At 41.9% G+C, this 20,083-nt stretch overlaps 1 protein-coding gene across 2 annotated transcripts in view; it reads left to right on the top strand.

Moving 5' to 3' along the window:
* The first annotated feature begins 4,090 nt into the window (after positions 1-4,090).
* Positions 4,091-20,083, top strand: part of traf2a (Tnf receptor-associated factor 2a) — a 39,645-nt gene continuing 23,652 nt past the window's right edge. For both annotated transcript variants that reach the window (XM_034171007.1, XM_034171008.1), the window contains exons 1-2: positions 4,091-4,468; positions 7,018-7,096. In XM_034171007.1, coding sequence (XP_034026898.1) covers positions 4,281-4,468; positions 7,018-7,096 — 267 coding nt within the window. In that variant the 5' untranslated portion in view covers positions 4,091-4,280. The remainder of the gene's footprint in view (positions 4,469-7,017; positions 7,097-20,083) is intronic.

The raw sequence follows: 20,083 nt of genomic DNA, 5'->3' as shown, positions 1-20,083 counted from the left end.
AACATCCAGCATCAAGCTGACGTCACCGTCAGCGAAACTTTCAAAGTAAAAGTCGAGAATTCTTTCTTCTACAGACATACATAATAAATGCCAAGGAAATTTAAAGGGGGGAAATTTAATCAAAAAGCCATTTTTGTATACACAGCCCCTCCATTTTCAAAGTCCAGAAGTAATTGGACAATCTAAAAATATCTATTGTGATACAAATCATTACTTTTACAGCTAGTTTTGTTTAGAAAAGTCAGTAGATGGATTCCTGAACATTTCCAATTCAGTGACTTTATATTGCCTTACAATATAAAGCGCCTTGGGGCAACTGTTTGTTGTGATTTGGCGCTATATAAAAGAAACTGATTGATTGAGTGAATATGTTCTGGATAGCCATTTGTACTGTACTCTCTGAATGGTAAATAAGACTGGGGTAAGCAGTTCTCAAAAACTGAATGCAAGAAGGAGACCAGTGAAGGAAGCCATCTTTGGGATCTTTGAAGGACTTATAGGCTTCCTATGTGATTGGAGAAACTGTGCATCGTATAACTTTTGTCTGTTGCACTATGTCTAGAATGAAATGTATATAATATTCAGCATTTACTTGTTATATTATTAGAATGATTATTCATTTAAATAACAGGAGACCTAACAGCCTAAACCCCCCCCCCCCCCACAAAAACCAGAATGTGCTTGGCAACATTCCTTTACAACTTCAGAGTTAAGCAGCTCTACAGTGAGTTTAAGCAGCTCTACACCAAGTTTTGGCTCCACTACGCAGCAGTATGCTGAGGTCTATGCAAGGTGGACACAGAAATTGCGCAGTTATTAAGAAAGTAGAAGTGAAGTTTCAAAACCACGGAAGAAGAGGCAAGCCAAGCTTCCACATTCAGAGGACAGGTGCACATCCACCGTTCACTCCTCATGGACGGATCACACGACCGCCAGATGCATCTCCGCTTTGCTTTCACCTCCTCCAGTTCTCTCAAGACTGTGGCACGTTAAATACAGTCCATTAACTCCTGCTCATGGACCGATCACCACAGAGAGGACATTTCCCCGTCCAGGTTTATTCCTCATGGACAGATTGCTCGCGAGAGGACATGTCCACCGTTCACTCCTCGTGCATGGAACGCACATGCAATTGTCGGCAGCAGATCTGTGCACTTTCACCTTCTTAAGTTCTCTCACGATTGTGGCACATTAACAGTGTCCATTAACTCCTGGAAATAATGTCTTCTGACTTTTTCCAGTGTATCAAATCCATCTGAGTGTTAGTCTGTAGCATCATGGAGCCAACTTCTCCCTCTGTGTGCAAAGTTTCTTCCTCTCTCTCTCTCTCTCTCTCTCTCTCTCTCTCTCTCTCTCTCTCTCTCTCTCTCCCTGTGTGGAACAATGCAGCCGTGATGAGACAACTGCTTCTCTCCTGCTGTATGTCTGGAAATGTGAATGCTGTTCATGTACCGTTTTGACAACGGAGTGCATTTCCATAATGTAAAAAAAAGTTGACAGAAAAAGAGGCAGAAAATAGAGGCAAGGGCTACACACGTGGCAGTAAGCAACTGAAAGCAAGACTAAGAACGCAATCGCATGCAATCACACAGCCTACACAGAGACTATGCCAAAGCTGCGCATTTTTTCCAGCGTACTCCATATGGATCGCAACGCAACTCTATGCAAGCCCGGTGAAAGGGCCTTTAACTTGGCGTAGTCAGTACGCCGCAATATGCAACTCTACCGTGACCCCGGTGTGAAATGGGCTAAAAAGTGATCCAAACAAATCCAAAACAGACCTTCAAGTACAAATGCTTAACAATTAATTAAACAGAAACGGCTTAAAAACTAAAGTATGTAGGACAAGTTCAAACAAGAAGGGTATCTGTCTTTTCCACACCTGTTTCTAATCCATCATAAAGATAGCATCCACTAGCCACCTAGCAGGTGGCAGATGCATCTATGGGATATTCATTCAGTTATTTTTGACCGCTTATCTGGCAGAAAAATTATGTTCTTTAATCTCAAAGTGAAAGCAGATCCATCCAACAAAATCTGATCAAAATAAGAATATACAAGGAGAAACAAGCGCAATCTGAGATTTCTGACATCCGCCAATCCGGATCCAGATCACTTCCAAAATTCAGTGGAGTCTTCCATGCCCTAATATCTGTCTGGGGTGCAAATTTGGTGAGAATCCGTGAAGTAGTTTCACGTAATCCTTCAAAGCCTATATAAAGTGAAATCAAGTCCAAAATTGAATGGAATCTTCCATGGCCTAATACTGATCTTTGGTGAAAATTTCGTCAAAATTTGTGCAGTAGTTTTGACGTAATATTGCTAAAAGATAAATAAATAAATAGATCAGATGATTTTCTTACGTCCTTGGTGGATGCAAAAATCCAAAATAATAGAGTACATAAGCACACACTATCTTTAATATAAAACAATTAAGTTGTCACTTTTACAGCCTCTTGGCTTTCAAACAAGTATAGGGATGAATACAAGATTCCCAAGTGAAGTTCAGTTAAACCAGTCATTAATACTTAAAAAAAAAAATCTCACAGTATTTTTTAATCCAATTTGTTTTCACTATGAGATCAAACAGCTAATATTTTTGAAATATTAGCTGACTTTTATGAAAAAAAAAAAAACATCTGCACCCTCATAGTGTGAACTGTGTACCCATGATCTCTAAAATCCTTATGAACAAACAAACAAAAACAAATGTTTTGAAAATGAAACCAAAACACTTTCCTTTTATATTGAAGATAAAGCTTTCCTGCGTATTGTTGACTGTCATTAACTTGACAAATTTCTGTTGGACCAATCAAGTGTATCTTAGAAATGAAGGGTGAGTTGCCAGAGCTCAGTCAGAGGGATACAGCTCCAGTAGTTGTCTGGCCAGCGGTTCCTACTTGGCTACTCCCTCAAGTGGAAGTGGACTGGACTGTGAAAGATCGCCTTAAAGGGGAGGGGGGAATATGTCCTGTAACTGTGGTGAGGGAGGCTATGCAGAACAGTTGGGATGGGTATCTGCAATTGTTTACTGATGGGTCCGTTGACCCCACTAGCCGGAGAGGGGGATTTGGGATTTTTATTCCTGCTCTGTCTCTGAGTCTTGGCAGACGACTTCCTGATGGAGTAGGAGTATTTACAGCTGAAATTCTGGCTATGGTGTGGGCTCTTGAATGGGTGGAAGAAGTGAGACCGGAGAGGGTTGTCATCTGCTCTGACTCAGCTGCTGTATTGCAGTCCTTGGAGTCGGCCTCTTCCCGGTGTAGGCCTGATCTGGTGGTTGAGGTGCTGACTGCTTTGCTCAGAGTGGAGAAGGGAGGGTCAGCTGTGTGCTTCATGTGGGTCCCGGCACATGTGGGGGTTAGGGGTAATGAAATTGTGGATCAGGTTGCAAAGAATGCTTTAAGACATGACACTGTAGATCTTGAGGTGGCTCATAGCAGCTCTGAACATAAAGCCATGATTAAAAAAGTAGTGTGGGCTCAATGGCAGAAGGATTGGGACAATGGAAATAAGGGTAGACATTTTTATAGTGTGCAGAAGTCTGTTTTTGGTGACTACCCAACCCAGGGGAATAACAGAAGGGAGCAAGTACTGTTAACAAGACTGATGTTGGGACACTGTGGACTGGCGGCTGACCTATGTCTAATCGGTAAACACCACAATGGATTTTGTGAAACCTGCACAAAGAAGGAGACTATCCCTCATGTTCTGATGGAGTGTAAAAGATTTTCTGAGCAGAGTAGAGTTCTTTTCTCACATCTTTTTGATCTTGGGTTTGAGTCTGTTTCTATTATAGTGCTGCTTGATCCGTCTGCACATCAGCAAGAGGTCTACAAAGCCCTGATGGATTTTGTGTTTAGCTCTGGCTTGCAGCAGTCTGTGAGTAGAGTGCAGTAGTCATGGTCTGCCAGTGAAAGGCAGCAATGCGCTGACTGGCGCGCAGCCTGCCGGAAATCCATAAGAAGAAGAAGAAGAAGAAGAAGACCAATCAAGTGCAGCCCATTTCTGCTCGCGCTTTGCTTACAGACGCGCTCTTCTTGGCATTGCGTCACCTAGTGGTAGATTTAATCAGTTTCAATGAATCTAAAGCGTCGGGTTGTGTTTGTTTTAGCGCCTCTGCTTCGTCAGGAAGACCCGACAGTTGCTAACATAAACAGTAATAAATTACATAACTGTGCATATAATTCGCCGTTGTAGACAAATGTCACTAAAAACACGTCCGGCTGTGTTTGCGTTCTTGAACACACCCCGCTGAGCATCATTGTTGAAGGGGAATAATGGCCGCACAGGAGCCGTCTCCACCATCTTCCCTGGAAGGCAACAAACCGGGATTCCCAATGAAAATTCTGGCCAACAAACTAGAAGACAAGCATTTGTGCAATTCGTGCCAGAAAATTCTGAGGAGGCCCTTGCAAGCCCAGTGCGGTCACCGCTTTTGTTCGTTTTGTTTCAACAAAATTGTGAGGTGAGTGTAGTGTCGTGGCTGTTAGCATGCTAGCTCCGTACCAACCTTCCTTTACAGAAGTTCAAATTTAACAGCGCGCCGCTATATATTAATATATCCACAGCTAAAAGAAAACTCAAGAGTGCACCCCGTTGGTGAAGTGTCACTTTAAAGATCGGCGTACATGTAATTTGTCAGAAAGTAGGTAATTCTACTGAACTGAGATTTTTGGTGATGTGACATTAAACTGAGACCTCAGCTGAACAAGGCTTGTAGATTTCCAAACATTTGACAGTGTGTAACATAAAACTGGGTTCCGATGCAACACTGCTTAATTTAGGTGAATACAAAAGTAACTGTTGGACACCTTATAATCGGCTCCGAGAATGTCATTGTCTGTATTAATTTTAGCGTTTGTTTTAACGGAGTCTGGCGTGACTTTTCTGTCCTGTATTTGGCAAAAATGATCCGTTTTACTTATTACTTACTTACTTACTTACATTAGGGATGAAACATTCACATTCCCTGAAGGCTGGAAGGTTGGTCTCTCATAGGTTGGAAAGTTATTTTATTTGTTTATTTATTTAAAATTATTTTTGAAGATTGATTACATGAGATAACCAACTTTCTCCTTGTATCTGTCAAGGTAGGTATGACTGGCTAAATGTTAAATATACAGAAAAAAGTTTTATTGTTGGTAATTTGTTTTGGCTAATTTTCTGAAAATTAAAGGGTATGGTTAAATAAAACAATGGTAAATTTAAATTGGGAAACCAATAGAGCCCAACCGATATATCAGTTGGCGATAATATTTACAAACATATGGGTTTCAGTGTTATTTTTATGACAGCTTGTATTTCACTGAATAAACAATGAATAAACAATCATTTGCCAACACTAGTTTCCCATTCCACACATTTTTACCTTGGAAAAAATTTAAGGTCAAAGTCATGTTAGAAGTGGCTTTTCATAGGCTAAAATATAATGCAAAAAAAATATAGATCAAAAGAGCTTTTCAATGTTAAAAAGAACCAAATATTCGCTAAATCTGCAATACAGATTATATGCGGATCAAACTTAGTCCATTGATTGAGTGTGCCAGCTTGCACCTCATTGTCACAAATGAGTGACTGAGGCACTTTTGATTGAAATGTAATGCAAAATGTACATTGAATGGGCTTTTTAAAGGCTCCAGGCTGTTCACAAACAAACAAATGGGTGATAACATAATGTCCAACTTTGTTTGCAGAGGTAATCAACACTATATGCATATCTTGATTGTTTCATTTTAGCAACATTGTGTTGGTCTACAGGTGCAAAATTACAAAAAGTGTGTCTTGTCCGCTGCCCTGTCCAAATACATATGGACCCGACTGAGTCCATAAAGAGAACAAACAGGATGAAATAATTAATGAGTAATGAACTGATTAATGATGAGGTGATGGTCTAGTGGTTAATATGTTGGGCTTGAGACAAGAGGATCCTTGGTTCAAATTCCAGCCTGACTGGAAAATCATAAAGGGCCCTTGGGCAAGGTCAGTAATTCCCTAGTTGCTCCCGGTCTGTAGTGCGCGCCTTGTGTGGCAGCACCCTGACATCGGGGTGAATGTGAGGTATTATTTGTAATTATTTTTTACAATTATTTGTAAAGCGCTTTGAGCGTCTGATGCAGATGAAAAACCGCTATATAAATGCAGTCCATTTACCATTTCCATTTACCAATAATGTGATGTTGTTGTAAAATGACGGGTTAGATCAGGGGTGGGCAGCAAGGCTCGAGACACTACAGGTTTTCCTTGCAACCAATCACATCAGCTGGTGAGTTGCTGATGAGGATCTCCCCTGAACATAAACACCTGATTGTCAATGAAATCACCTGCTGAGGTGATTGGTAGTAAGGAAAACCTGCAGTATCTCAGCTCTTCATGGCACATGATTGCCCACCCTTGGGTTAGATCATCCAGAAGAGTGCAGTTTTAAAGGTGTAAAGGGTCGTGTGTGTGTGTATATGAGCAGGTCACAGACCCTTAAAAAAAGACTGCCTGTAGACACATTATACATTTGAGACTTGATGTCGCAAAATCAGGAAACTCACTGTACAAGGTAGGAATAGACAGATCTGTTGAAGAGCGCTTGGTGTACACAGGGGCACCAAGGGGTTGCCAGAACACTGTACAGCTTCCCTTTTCTAGTTCCACTGTGTTTGCTGGGAGGTAATGTTAAAAAGGCCTATCCTATCAAAGCTCCCCTCTAGACTGTGCTCAGATGCTCTGTGGAAGTTGTTGAGGGAGAGGGGCCTGTGTTGCAATCTGTGCAGAATCCTACACTGACTATTCATCAACCTGTTACACAGAAAAGTTTTCCCTATTGCCTCAGTTACATCAGACCACTTCCTCTCCTCAAAAGATGGATCTAGGTCTTTCCCTAATTTCTGTTTTTAATTAATTTTATATTAAAAAATGGCTGCAACATCTACTTTGTTCTAGTCATGAAATCAATTAGAGCAGGTTATCAATATATACAACTATGAATGTGTACTTTAAAAAAAATAAATTTTGTCTCCTTTTAAGTTGTGGCCCACAGGAATGCAGTGCCTGTATCAAAGAAGACCTGTTTGAGGAGCCCACTTCTATTCTCAAGCAAGGTGGTGTAAGTACATTTTTAACATATTGAAGAAGATGTCTTGATAATGGCTTTTTCCCCCAAATGAAATAAACACTGAGACTGTAAAAACAATTCAAATATAACAAAATGAACTTGAGAAGATCCAGAGTTCAGAGTTGTGTTGCCATTTTTTATTTCCTTTTGATTGATTGGAGTTTTTCCTTCCTATGAATGTCAGTTAATTTCTTTTAGCTGCTCTCATTTGTCTCTGGGCTGCCTTTTTGGACATCTTGAGAATTGTGGAATCCCCAACAAGTTGCTGGACATCATAGCTGGTCAATACATGGGTACTGTGAGGGATCTGTTCTGGCTCCTACTTTGTTCAGTGCCTGCATAGACTGGTTGTTTGTTAGGGTTATGGAAACCAGCGGCTTTGATGACAAGGAATGGTTTAACTTTTTTTTTTTTTCTTCAACATTTATTTCATTCATTTAAAAGAAAAACAGAAAAGCAGAAATGAATATTACAAGACAATGAATGAAAAGGAGCAGAGGGAAGAACAAGTCTTATATTTTCTGCCCCTTTTTACAATACAATCTCAATTTTAAGCATCATTATTCAACATTATTTAACAGATTACATTTTTTGACTTTGTCACATACCACTGACTTATTTCATAATTTTAGCCATTATTTAAAAGATTACATTTTTAACAGGTTACATTTTAGACTTAAAACATTTTAGACATTATTAACAGATTACATTTTAGACTTTGTCACAACCCACTGACTTATTTCATAGTTTCATACTTACTTAATACATCTAGTTTAATACGTTTTTTAAATAATTTAAGCGACCTTGATTCTTTGATTTCTTTGTTGAGGTTGTTCCATAATTTTACACCATTCACTGCAATACTCTGTTCCTTTACTTTGGTTCTGAATCTTGGTTTTTTTTTTAAAGACTTCTATTCCTTTCAAATTATAACTACTTACTCTTTTTTCAAACATATTTTGAATGTTTATTGGTAAGGTATTTTTATTAGCTTGGTGTATTCTTTGTAATATTTTCAAATCAACTAAATCATGAAATTTAAGTACCCTATACTTAATGAATAATGGATTAGATGGATCTTTTCTGCAGAATAAATAATGGTTGTGTATAAGTTTTACATGTTGATCCCCAGATGTCTACACAATAAGTTAAATATGGGACAATCAATGAATTGTACAATGTTAATAAACCATAACTATTCAACGAAAATTTTACTTTATGCAAAACAGCAATGGCTTTCGCTATTTTTCCTTTTGTGTAATTTATGTGTGACTTCCACGTAAGATCTTCATCAATCATGACTCCTAGAAATTTTGTTTCTTTTACCCTTTGTATGTCCATTCCATCTATTTTTAATGACACATAATTTTTTTCCACTCTGTCATTAAACAATATGAAATTTGTCTTATTAAGATTTAGTGACAATCTGTTTATATCAAACCAATGTTTAACTTTTTCCAACTCTGTATTTATCACTTGTACTACTTCCTGTATATCTGATCCAGAGTAAAATAATGTTGTATCATCAGCAAATAATATGCTGCCAAGTACTTGAGATACATTAACAAAGTCATTGATATACAAAATAGACAGTTTGGGTCCAAGTACCGACCCTTGTGGTACTCCATAAATAATGTTACGCAATTCTGATTTAGTATTATTTATCTGAACAAACTGTTTTCTATTTTCTAAGTAACTTTTTACCCACTGATGTGCAATACCTCTAATTCCATATTGTTGTAACTTGTGAAGCAATCTTGAGTGGTCGATAACATCAAAAGCTTTTTTCAGGTCGATAAAAATACTTACAAAATAATCCTTATTATCTATTGTTGTTGATATTTTCTCTGTTAATTCCATAATTGCCATAGCTGTCGAATGTTTTGTTCTGAATCCATACTGAGCATTATTTAAAATGTGTTTCTCAATGAATTTGTCCAACCTTGTCACAAAAACTTTTTCCATAATTTTAGAAAACTGTGGAAGCAATGACACTGGCCTGTAATTTGAAAAATTATGTTTGTCTCCATTTTTATATAATGGGACTACCTTGGCAATTTTCATTTCGTCTGGGGAAAATTCCTGTTGACAGAGACAGATTACAAATGTAAGTGAATGGTTCAATAACAGTTTCTATTATACTTTTTACAGTCATCATGTCTAAATCTTCATAGTCAGTTGATCTTTTGCTTACACAGTTTTTTACAATATTTCTTATTTCATCTTTTTCCACATTGTCAAGGAAAATACTATTGACCGTATTTACAAGTGTATTTAATTTATCTTCTACTATTAGTTCATTTCCCACTTGATCCCACATTTGAAAAATAATCATTAAACTAATTTGCAACTTCTTTTATGTCATATATCTCTTTATTTTCCTTGACAAAGTAATTTGGAAACGTTGATTTCGCTCCATCACTTTTAATCACACTATTTATAATTCCCCATGTTGCCTTTGTATTATCTTTACTCTTATTTAATTGTTCACTATAATAATCTTTTTTTTTTGTTTCCTAATTATTGTCAGTAGTTTATTTTTATATTTTTTGTATCTGTGTTCTGTTTCCTTTGTTTGCATTTTTAAAAAGCACCTATATAAATAGTTTTTCTTTACACAAGCGTTTTTTATTCCCTTAGTCAGCCATGGTTTATTTACTCTTTTCTTACTAATTTTTTTAATTTACAGTTTTTATTATACGATTTCATCAGTATTTTCATAAATGAATTATATGCTACATTAACATCGCCGACATAAACTTCTTCCCAATTTTGATTTTTAAGGTCATAATTTAATGCCTCTAAGGCTTTTACTGACTTATCTCTTTTAAAATTTATTTTTCTTGTACCAATTTTTGTATTTAAATATTGAAAAAACTGGTAAATGATCACTAAGATCTGTCATCAAGATCCCATTCTTAATAATTTCATCTGTTCTATTTGTGAATATATTGTATATGTATATATATATATATATATATATATATATATATTATATACAGTTGCACTTTGCGATGTAATTCTGGTTGGTTTTGTTATCAAGGGGAATAAACCCAAACTATACATTGAATTCACAAAATCACTTGTTCTTTGGCAACTGGAGCTTTCTATATTAATGTTAAAGTCTCCACACATAAAAAGCATCTTGTTTTTGATTTGATGGAATAATTCTATTATTTTATCTGTAAATTTCACAACGCAAGAGTCTGGTGCTCTGTATACGCAACTGATTAGGATATTCTTAGATGTTTCATGTACAATTTCCACTGTTACAATTTCTATGACATCATCTATAATTGTCATTTCTTCTACAATTGTACATGTCAGATCTGTTTTTGTGTACAAAGCAATACCTCCACCTTTTTTAGCTCTTCTGTTTACAAAATACAGCTCATATCCCTCCATTTGAACATCAGCCATGAGGTCATCTTTAAGCCAAGATTCTGTGATTGCAACAATGCTGAATCTATTTTTAAACTGATTTAAATAATCAGTTGCTTTTACTTTGCTGATGATGCTGTGATCTTTGCTATGTCACTTGATGCCTTGATTGCTGCATTTCAGAAGCTGTGTGCGGAGTTGGAATGTTTTGGTTTGTGATTGTTCTGGATCAAGACTAAAGATCTAGACTTAAGTGACTTCCAGGAAGTGGCTATTGGGACTATGTTAGTATGCGGTGAAAGTGTCAAACATTTAGAGAGATTTACTTGTCTCGGTAGTGACAGTCATGTCTCTGGGTTCTCAGCCTTTGAGATCGAGAGAATCCTGGGAAAATCCTATGAAATCATAAAGTTGCTGGACAGAAGTGATTGTTCATGTTGATATAACAAAGGTCCAAGTCTTTGAAGTCCTGGGGCTACTGTATTGTGAGATTTAGAGGCTCATTAGTAAGCTAAAGTGAGGGCTGAGGGAAATTGTGAAAAAATACAGTACTGTATTTCCAGAGTGCAAGTCACACCTGTCAAAAAAATGCCCCTTGAAGAGGGAAAAAAAACATGTCAGTTGTACCTACGAAAAGTCCCACCTTTTTCTGTGTTATGAGCCCTTTAATTTGGGATTTTTTTGTATTGTTGTAGTGTACATTTTATTAAAGTGTCCCTGCCATGCTATGACGTTTTTACATATTCTTGTAGAATAAAAAAAGCTTTTTCAACATGTTGTCTTTGTTTTTGTTTTTTTTTTACCATAAAATTACACTGAACAAGTATTTAGACGTTTCGTTACCCATCTGAGAATTTGAATTTTCCCCCTCCGAGTTGACCTACTTTTTCGCTGCGACAGATGTGACGTCATTCGAGTAAATGTGTTTACCAATACGGCAGATATGGACAGGGAAGGCATAGTGTGCGATTATAGCGAAGATTTAAGTGACATATCGATTTGTTTTTGAAGAAGATGAGGAAGTTTCTGATGAAGATATTAACGGTGTAAATAATGAGCGGCTCCAAACCGCATATGTTCCAGCCGAATGCGACAGAAAGAGGATGAAGTGCAGCTGTCAGCTGACAGCAGCAGCGCTGTGGAGGATGACACACAATGGTTTGTTCACTCCACCGTTTCTTATAAATGATCATTTATTCCTGGCACGGTGTGTTTGTGTATGAAAAAAATATTTGAGCAGCACAGCGTGCTTAAATTCAGGAGTTTGTTCTAAAATCACTGAAAATAAAGTTTCTGTACATTCTGTATATATTTAATCATTTATATTTTTAAGTCAGTTTCTTGTGATTGTTAATTCTTCACATTTTATTCAAAGCAAATGATTGCAAATCTTTATCTGAAAAGCTGTAGACCCACATGGATGGGGGAAAAGATTTTTAAATAAAAGAAAAATTTATATCTGTTGTCAAATTTTATCAGGCATAATGTAGAAAAATGTTTATGCTAAATGGAGACTTTCCTGTCTGAAATACACATACAGAACATCTATAATCATAAATTGTATCACATCTAATCTACTTTGAATGAACATAAGTCTGAACAAAAAACAGCATGTTTAGTTTACATGCATATGTATATTTGGAAAACACAAAAATGTCAATGTTCTGTTTTTTTTTCAGGTGCTCCTGTGAACACAGTCAGCCGATGCCACTAGTGATTGAGTCTCCTTCTCATATCAGGGTCAGCTTTGCAGGTAAGTTGTCTATGTTATCTCAGTAACAACCTAACTTTCAAACAGCATTTTTTTAATGTATATAAGCAATGTTTTTATTATCCATCCAGCCATTTTCTTCCACTTTATCCGGAGTCGGGTCGCGGGGGCAGCAGCTCAAGCAAAGCGGCCCAGACCTCCCGATCCACACACACCTCCCCCAGCTCCTCCGGGGGAACCCCAAGGCGTTCCCAAGCCAGCCGAGAGATGTAGTCCCTCCAGCGTGTCCTGGGTCTTCCCCGGGGCCTCCTCCCAATGGGACGTGCCCGGAACACCTCTCCAGCGAGGCGTCCAGGGGGCATCCGGAAAAGATGCCCGAGCCACCTCAGCAGCGGCTCGACTCCGAGCTCCTCCCGAGTGACCGAGCTCCTCACCCTATCTCTAAGGGAGCGCCCAGCCACCCTGCGGAGGAAACTCATCTCGGCCGCTTGTACTCGCGATCTCGTTCTTTCGGTCATGAGCCAAATCTCATGACCATAGGTGAGGATTGGAACGTAGATCGATTGGTAAATCGAGAGCTTTGCCCCCCTACTCAGCTCTCTCTTCACCACGACGGTCCGATACAGCGACTGCATCACTGCAGATGCTGCACGGATCCATCTATCGATCTCACGCTCCATCCGTCCCTCACTCGTGAACAAGACCCCAAGATACTTAAACTCCTCCACTTGAGGCAAGGACACTCCACCGACCTGAAGAGGGCAAAGCGCCTTTTTCCGGTCGAGAACCATGGCCTCGGATTTGGAGGTGCTGATTTTCATCCCGGACGCTTCACACTCGGCTGCAAACCGCCCCAGTGCACGCTGAAGGTCCTGATTTGACAAAGCCAACAGAACCACATCGTCTACAAACAGCAGAGACGAGATTCTGTGGTTCCCAAACCAGACCCCTCTACACCCTGGCTGCGCCTAGAAATTCTGTCCATAAAAATAATGAACAGAACCGGTGACAAAGGGCAGCCCTGGCGGAGGCCAACGTGCACTGGAAACAGGTTTGACTTACTACCGGCAATGCGAACCAAGCTCCTGCTGCGGTCGTACAGGGACCGGATAGCCCTTAGCAAAGGACCCTGGACCCCGTACTCCCGGAGCACTCCCCACAGGGTGCCCCGAGGGACACGGTCGAACGCCTTCTCCAGATCCACAAAACACATGTGGACTGGTTGGGCGAACTCCCATGAACCCTCGAGCAGCCGATGGAGCGTGTAGAGCTGGTTCAGTGTGCCGTGACCAGGACGAAAACCACACTGCACCTCCTGAATCCGAGGTTCGACCATTGGTCGAATTCTCCTCTCCAGTACTCTGGAATAGACCTTACTGGGGAGGCTGAGGAGTGTGATCCCCCTATAGTTGGAACACACCCTCCGGTCCCCCTTCTTAAACAGAGGGACCACCACCCCGGTCTGCCAATCCAGAGGCACTGTCACCGATTGCCACGCGATGTTGCAGAGGCGTGTCAGCCAAGACAGTCCCACAACATCCAGAGACTTAAGGTACTCAGGACGGATTTCATCCACCCCAGGAGCCTTGCCACCGAGGAGCTTTCTAACCACCTCGGTGACTTCGGCCTGGGTAAGGATGAGTCCGCCTCTGAGTCCCCAGTCTCTGCTTCCTCTTCGGAAGACGTGAGGATGGGATTGCGGAGGTCCTTGAAGTACTCCTTCCACCGCCCGACAACATCCCCAGTCAGGGTCAACAGCTCCCCACCCGCACCGTAAACAGTGCTGGTGGAGAGCTGCTTCCGCCTCCTGAGGCGTCGGACGGTTTGCCAGAATCTCTTCGAGGCCAACCGATAGTCCTCCTCCATAGCCTCCCCGAACTCCTCCCAGACCCGAGTTTTTGCCTCTGCGACCGCACGGGCTGCGGCACGCCTGGCCTGCCAGTACCTGTCAGCTGCTTCTGGGGTCCCACTTACCAACAAAGATAAGTAGGACTCCTTCTTCAGCTTGATGGCATCCCTTACTTCCGGTGTCCACCACCGGGTTTGGGAATTGCCGCCGCGACAGGCACCAGAGACCTTGCGACCACAGCTATGAGCGGCCGCATCAACAGTGGAGGTTGAAAACATGGTCCACTCAGACTCCATGTCTCCAACCTCCCCCAGGATCTGGGAGAAGCTCTCCCGGAGGTGGGAATTGAAGACCTCACTGACAGAGGGTTCTGCCAGTCGTTCCTAGCAGACCCTCACGATACGTTTGGGCCTGCCAGGTCTGACCGGCTTCCTCCCCTCCCAGCGGATCCAACTCACCACCAGGTGGTGATCGATCGACAGCTCTGCCCCTCTCTTCACCCGAGTTTCCAAGACACGTGGCCGAAGGTCAGATGATATGACTACAAAGTCGATCATCGACCTCCGGCTCAGGGTGTCCTGGTGCCACGTGCACTTATGGACACCCTTGTGCTCGAACATGGTGTTCGTGATGGACAAACTGTGACTAGCACAGAAGTCCAACAACTGAACACCACTCGGGTTCAGATCGGGGAGGCCGTGCTTCCCGATCACCCCCCTCCAGGTCTCACTGTCGCCGCCCACGTGGGCGTTGAAATCCCCCAGGAGAACAGTGGAGTCCCCAGGCGGAGGGCTATCTAGTACCCCTCGCAGGGACTCCAGGAAGGTCGGATACTCTGCACTGCTGCTTGGCCCGTAGGCCGAGACAATGGTGAGAGACCTGTCCCTGACCCGAAGGCGTAGGGACGCGACCCTCTCGTTCACCGGAATGAACTCCAACACACGGCGACTGAGCTGGGGAGCAATAAGCAATGTGACCCCAGCTTTCCGCCTCTCCTCGTGGGCAACGCCAGAAAAATGAAGCGTCCAGCCCCTCTCCAGGAGTTAGGTACCAGAGCCCAATCTGTGCGTGGAGGTGAGCCCGACTATCTCTAGTCGGTATCTCTCAACCTCCCGCACAAGCTCAGGCTCTTTCCCCCCTAGCGAGTTGACATTACACGTCCCAACAGCCATTGGCTGTGAGCATGGACCGGGCCACCGGGCCACCCACCCTCGACCGCCACCTGGACAGTTTGAGTACCCGGATGATCCTAGGAGCTATCTTGCCGGGGGTTTTGTGCTCTCTGTTGGGTCTCCCAAGGCAAACAGGTCCTAGGTGACAGGTCAGACTAAGGTCAGTTCATAACCTCCATGACCAGCAAAAAATCAACGACCGAGATGTCGCCCGGTATGGCGGAGCCGGGGCCCCACCCTGGAGCCAGGCCTGGGGTTGGGGCTCGCGCGCGAGCGCCTGGTGGTCGGGCCTTAGCCCATGGGGCCCAGCTGGGCTCAGCCCGAAAGAGCGACGTGGGCCCGCTCTCCTGTGGGTTCACCACCTGCACAGGGGGCCATGGGGGTCGGGTGCAGAGAGGATTGGGAGGCAGGGATGTTTTTATTAATGTTGTTTTAACTTCTGTTTTAGGAGTTTGGTGACAACCCTTCATTTGAATGAAAATGCAGGGAGACAAAAGCAGACAAAGCAAGAGAGACCATGGTTCAGAATATACTTTCCTTAGTGGAAAAGAGGAGGATTGACAGTGAGAAAGTTAGCCACATATCCAACATGTGATATGTGGAAAATGAAGTTTCACATTGTTTCATTCAAATGAGAAATGTTTTACAATTTGTTAAAAAACATTTTATTCAGTCTATATGAGCGACAGCAAAAGAGGTTCTTCAGATCTGCAAAACACCAAACTGACCAGAAATCCCCACTAATGATCCTCCTCCACTGAGCAGCCAACGTGAACGGACAAAGCTGAGGCTGATGCTGCCAAGCGGACCAGGTACCACCGATGAGCCCAACTCCTCACTCCAGAGGAGGAAACTGGAAGCCAGTGTGGTCGGCTGATGGTGATGGAAAAGTACTCCTTATTTTGGATCGAACACAAGCTGGTAGTGGCACCCTTCTGTGCCTTCCCAAGTGTCACCAGCACAACCACACAAATTGCCGATATGCGATATGATGATACTTTCTGCAACAAAAAATAGCATGGATTGATGTTCAAAACAACAGTTCATTCTTTTTGTATTTGAATATTTTTACTTTTTTCTATAAACCATGTAAACCATGCCTTTACACGCTGTCTATGGAGGACGTTGAAGATGTGTATATATTTTTCTTGGTGGTGATCGGCTTTCTGCTGTGTGGAGCGGGCATGGTGCTGGTTTACCGGAAAATTAAAAAGGTGGAAGCAGCAATAATTTGGCCGTCCAGGCTGCCCCACATGATTGATTTGATTGGGAAGGCAGTGACTGCGCAGTCGGCGGGCGTTAACCGCATGCTGGAAACCATCTCGGGCAGGATTGCAGCTCTGGAAAACCGCTTTGACCGTCAGTAATGACCACATCCTACATTCAGATGTATTGAGAGCCACTCTGTTCTCAGAACTGTGGAATCTTTCAGGCGTCTGCTAATCTGGATATTTATTTGGCTTCCCCAAACACAGCTGCACTTCAAGGCCGCTGCGATAAAAAACCTCCTCAAGAAGATCAACACTTAAGCCTCGCTCCCTGGTCATCCCCCTCCCCTCAGCTTCTCCAGCTCTGACGTTGACTGTGGACAGTGGACTGCTCAGGGCTGAGCCCCTCCCCCTTCCAGGATTGTCGGACAAGGTCGTTGATGGCGCCTAATAGGCTGCCTCCGGAGTGTTCTGATAAACTGGACTTTCAAATCTCGGTTGTCGTCCTGCGTCTTTGTTTGTCTGTGTGATCATTGTTTTTCTGTGCTGATAGAGTTTTTTTTTTCCTCATTGCTGCTGTGTAACGCAGTGGCTATGAGGGTTTTTTTTCTCTTCCTTACTTCGTGTGTGCTTTCTATATGTGTTTATGTACCGGGCCGGCTTATGTGTGTTGTGTGTTATGTGTGTGTCGTTTGTTATGGGTCGGTCTTGGTTTGCTCAGCCCTGCTGTTGACCAAGGCAGGGATGTACATCTGGAGCTGATCCCCAGGCGCCTAATGGGGACTTCTGCTCCTAATTGGAGGAGTACAGTCAATCATACACAAGGTGACGTGTGGGCAGGCTTGAGGATAGAAGACGTCTGTCCAGAGAAGAGCCGGATCCCACACGGCTTCCACCGCCAACGGATCTGAAGAACACCGGAGCTGCCAAGTCCTGGGTCCCAGGTGGCCACCGTCTCCAGTTGTCGGACCTGGTACTGCTGGCAGAAACAGAAACAGTTAATGGTGGGTGTGTGGATACACACCCAGTAATCTCTCCGTACTCAGTTCCTCCGGGAGGGAGAACCTCTTCCTCCAGAAACAGAAAACACCCGTGCAGCTCCTGTCAGTCACTTCCCTGGAAGGAGTGAGAGGCGAAGACGTCGCAACTCCCACTATCCGCCAATCCAGCTACAGACTGTATCCACAGGATGACGGCTGCACACAGAACAATGTTTAGATATAACAAAATTACTGCAGAGAATGTTACCTGAGTGGTAGCTGATTTCTCGGAGGGGAGGTGGAGTTGCAATCTGGCTTCTATGGTGATGGTAGAATGAGTGACAGCTGGTGCTGTTGACGAGTGACAGCTGTCACTCTGTTGCTCCTACGCCCTCTCGTGCTTGAAGCCCGCACTTCAAGCAGGACGCCCTCTGGTGGTGGTGGGCCAGCGGTATCTCCTCTTCAGCGGTCCACACAACAGTGCATATGACAATAAAATTCTTTTGAATCCTTGAAATGCAACTTTCTAACTATTTCATGTGCTTACTCGTACTGTGGAACATCATGTATAGTGTGACACTCTGAGGACATCTGCATCCAAACACACAATCGAGAAACTAGCCAGCTGTGTGACACATTGAGGATTTTCGCCACCATGTTGCATCTCCACCAAGACTGCAGAAATTTCCCTGCAACAGCGAAACTCACTCACGAGTGGCATCAGCTGACTGTGTTCACATGGGCACCTGAAAAAAACAGAACATTAAGATTTTTGTGTTTTCCAAATATACATATGCATGTAAACTGAACAGCCTGTTTTTTGTTCAGACTTATGTTCATTCAAAGTATGTGATGTGATGCAATGATACAAAGATGTGATACAATTTGATTACAGATGTTCTGTATGTGTATTTTAGACAGGTAAGTCTCCATTTAGCATAAACATTTTTCTACAATATTATGCCTGATAAAATTTGACAACAGATATAGAAGTAAAATTTTCTTTTATTTATAAATCTTTTTCCCCCATCCATGTGTGTCCACAGCTTTTCAGATAAAGATTTGCAATCATTTGCTTTGAATAAAAAGTGAAGAATTAGCAATCACAAGAAACTGACTTATAAATGATTAAATATATACAGAATGTACAGAAACTTTATTTTCAGTGATTTTAGAACAAACTCCTGAATTTAAGCACGCTGTGCTGCTGAAATATTTTTTGCATACACAAACACACTGCCAGGAATAAATTATCATTTATAAGAAAAGGTGATGAGTGAACAAACCATTCAGCAGCTTATATCGTCCTCCTCAGCGCTGCTGCTGTCAGCTGACAGCTGCGCTTCATCCTCTTTCTGTTGCGTTCAGCTGGAACATATGCGGTTTGGAGCCGCTCATTATTTACGCCGTTAATCTCTTCATCAGAAACTTCCTCTTCTTCTTCAAAAACAATCGATATGTCACTTAAATCTTCGCTATAATCGCGCACTATGCCTTCGCTGTACGTGTCTGCCGTATTGGTAAACAGAGTCGCTCTGTGACACATTTACCCAAATGACGTCACATCCGTCGCAGCAAAAAAATAGGTCAACTCGGAGGCGGTAAATTCAGATTCTCAGATGGGTAACGAAACATCTAAATACTTGTTCAGTGTAATTTTATGGTAAAAAAAAAAACAAAGACAACGTGGAAAAAGCTTTTTTTATTTTCAAGAATATGTAAAAACGTCATAGCGTGGCAGGGACCCTTTAATGGTATTTATTCTTTTATGATTTGTTTATTTGGTTTATAGTGCTTTGATTCCTGTGAAAGTCCTATATAAATCGTTATAATTACTATTAATAACAAATGATTTTTTTTCTGTATGTAAGTTGCAGTAGAGTATAATTCGCAGGGCCTATAAACTAGTAAAAACAAACAAAACATGCATTGCTCTGGAAAATACAGTAATCACATTTTTCCCCTCATTTTAACTGATATTAATATTTATCAGGATATATAATTCATTAATACTGCCAGTTTGAATAATATAACGTTTGAATCCTGAGGAAACCAGAGGGTTTATTCATTGAACTCTATAAATATATATTTTCATAAATAAAAACAGAAAGTATGTCCCTTCATCTGCTCCCTTGTTTTCACTCGGGGTCACCACAGCAGATCCGGTGAGGATCTGCATGTTAATTTGGTGCAAGCTAATGCACTTCCTGACGTAACTCCACATTATATGGAGAGATGTGACAGGGGTGGGGTTCAAACCGCGAACCTCCGCACTGAAGTCAAGTGTACCAATCACTTGGCCACCACCCTTGCGGAACCAAGCATAGAATAATAATGTAAAACATTTAACAGTGTGACTTACAGTCTGCTGGGGCTTGTATGTTTTGTTTTTGTTTTATTTTCCCCCATCTTCATGACAAATTTTTTAACAGATCTGTCTAATACTCTAGTGCAGGGCCCAATTAAAGACTCGTTAGTAGGCTTTTAATGAGCCTTTCATTGGATTCAGGTGTGTTGCAGCAGGGAGACAACTAAGAGTGTTTGGAAGGTAGATCTCGAGGACCGAACTTGGGCATCCCTGCTCTAGTGTGACTTAGCAATTAATATAAGCAACAGGTTGGTTGTCGTGTGCCACAGAAGTCTTTACTCAAGGTTCCTTGAAATGGAGCGATATCTC

The sequence above is a fragment of the Thalassophryne amazonica genome, chromosome 5, assembly GCF_902500255.1.
Source record: "Thalassophryne amazonica chromosome 5, fThaAma1.1, whole genome shotgun sequence".
Lineage (NCBI taxonomy): Eukaryota > Metazoa > Chordata > Actinopteri > Batrachoidiformes > Batrachoididae > Thalassophryne > Thalassophryne amazonica.
Note: the sequence above shows the minus strand (reverse complement) of the source record. Positions and strands in the feature narration are given on the sequence as shown.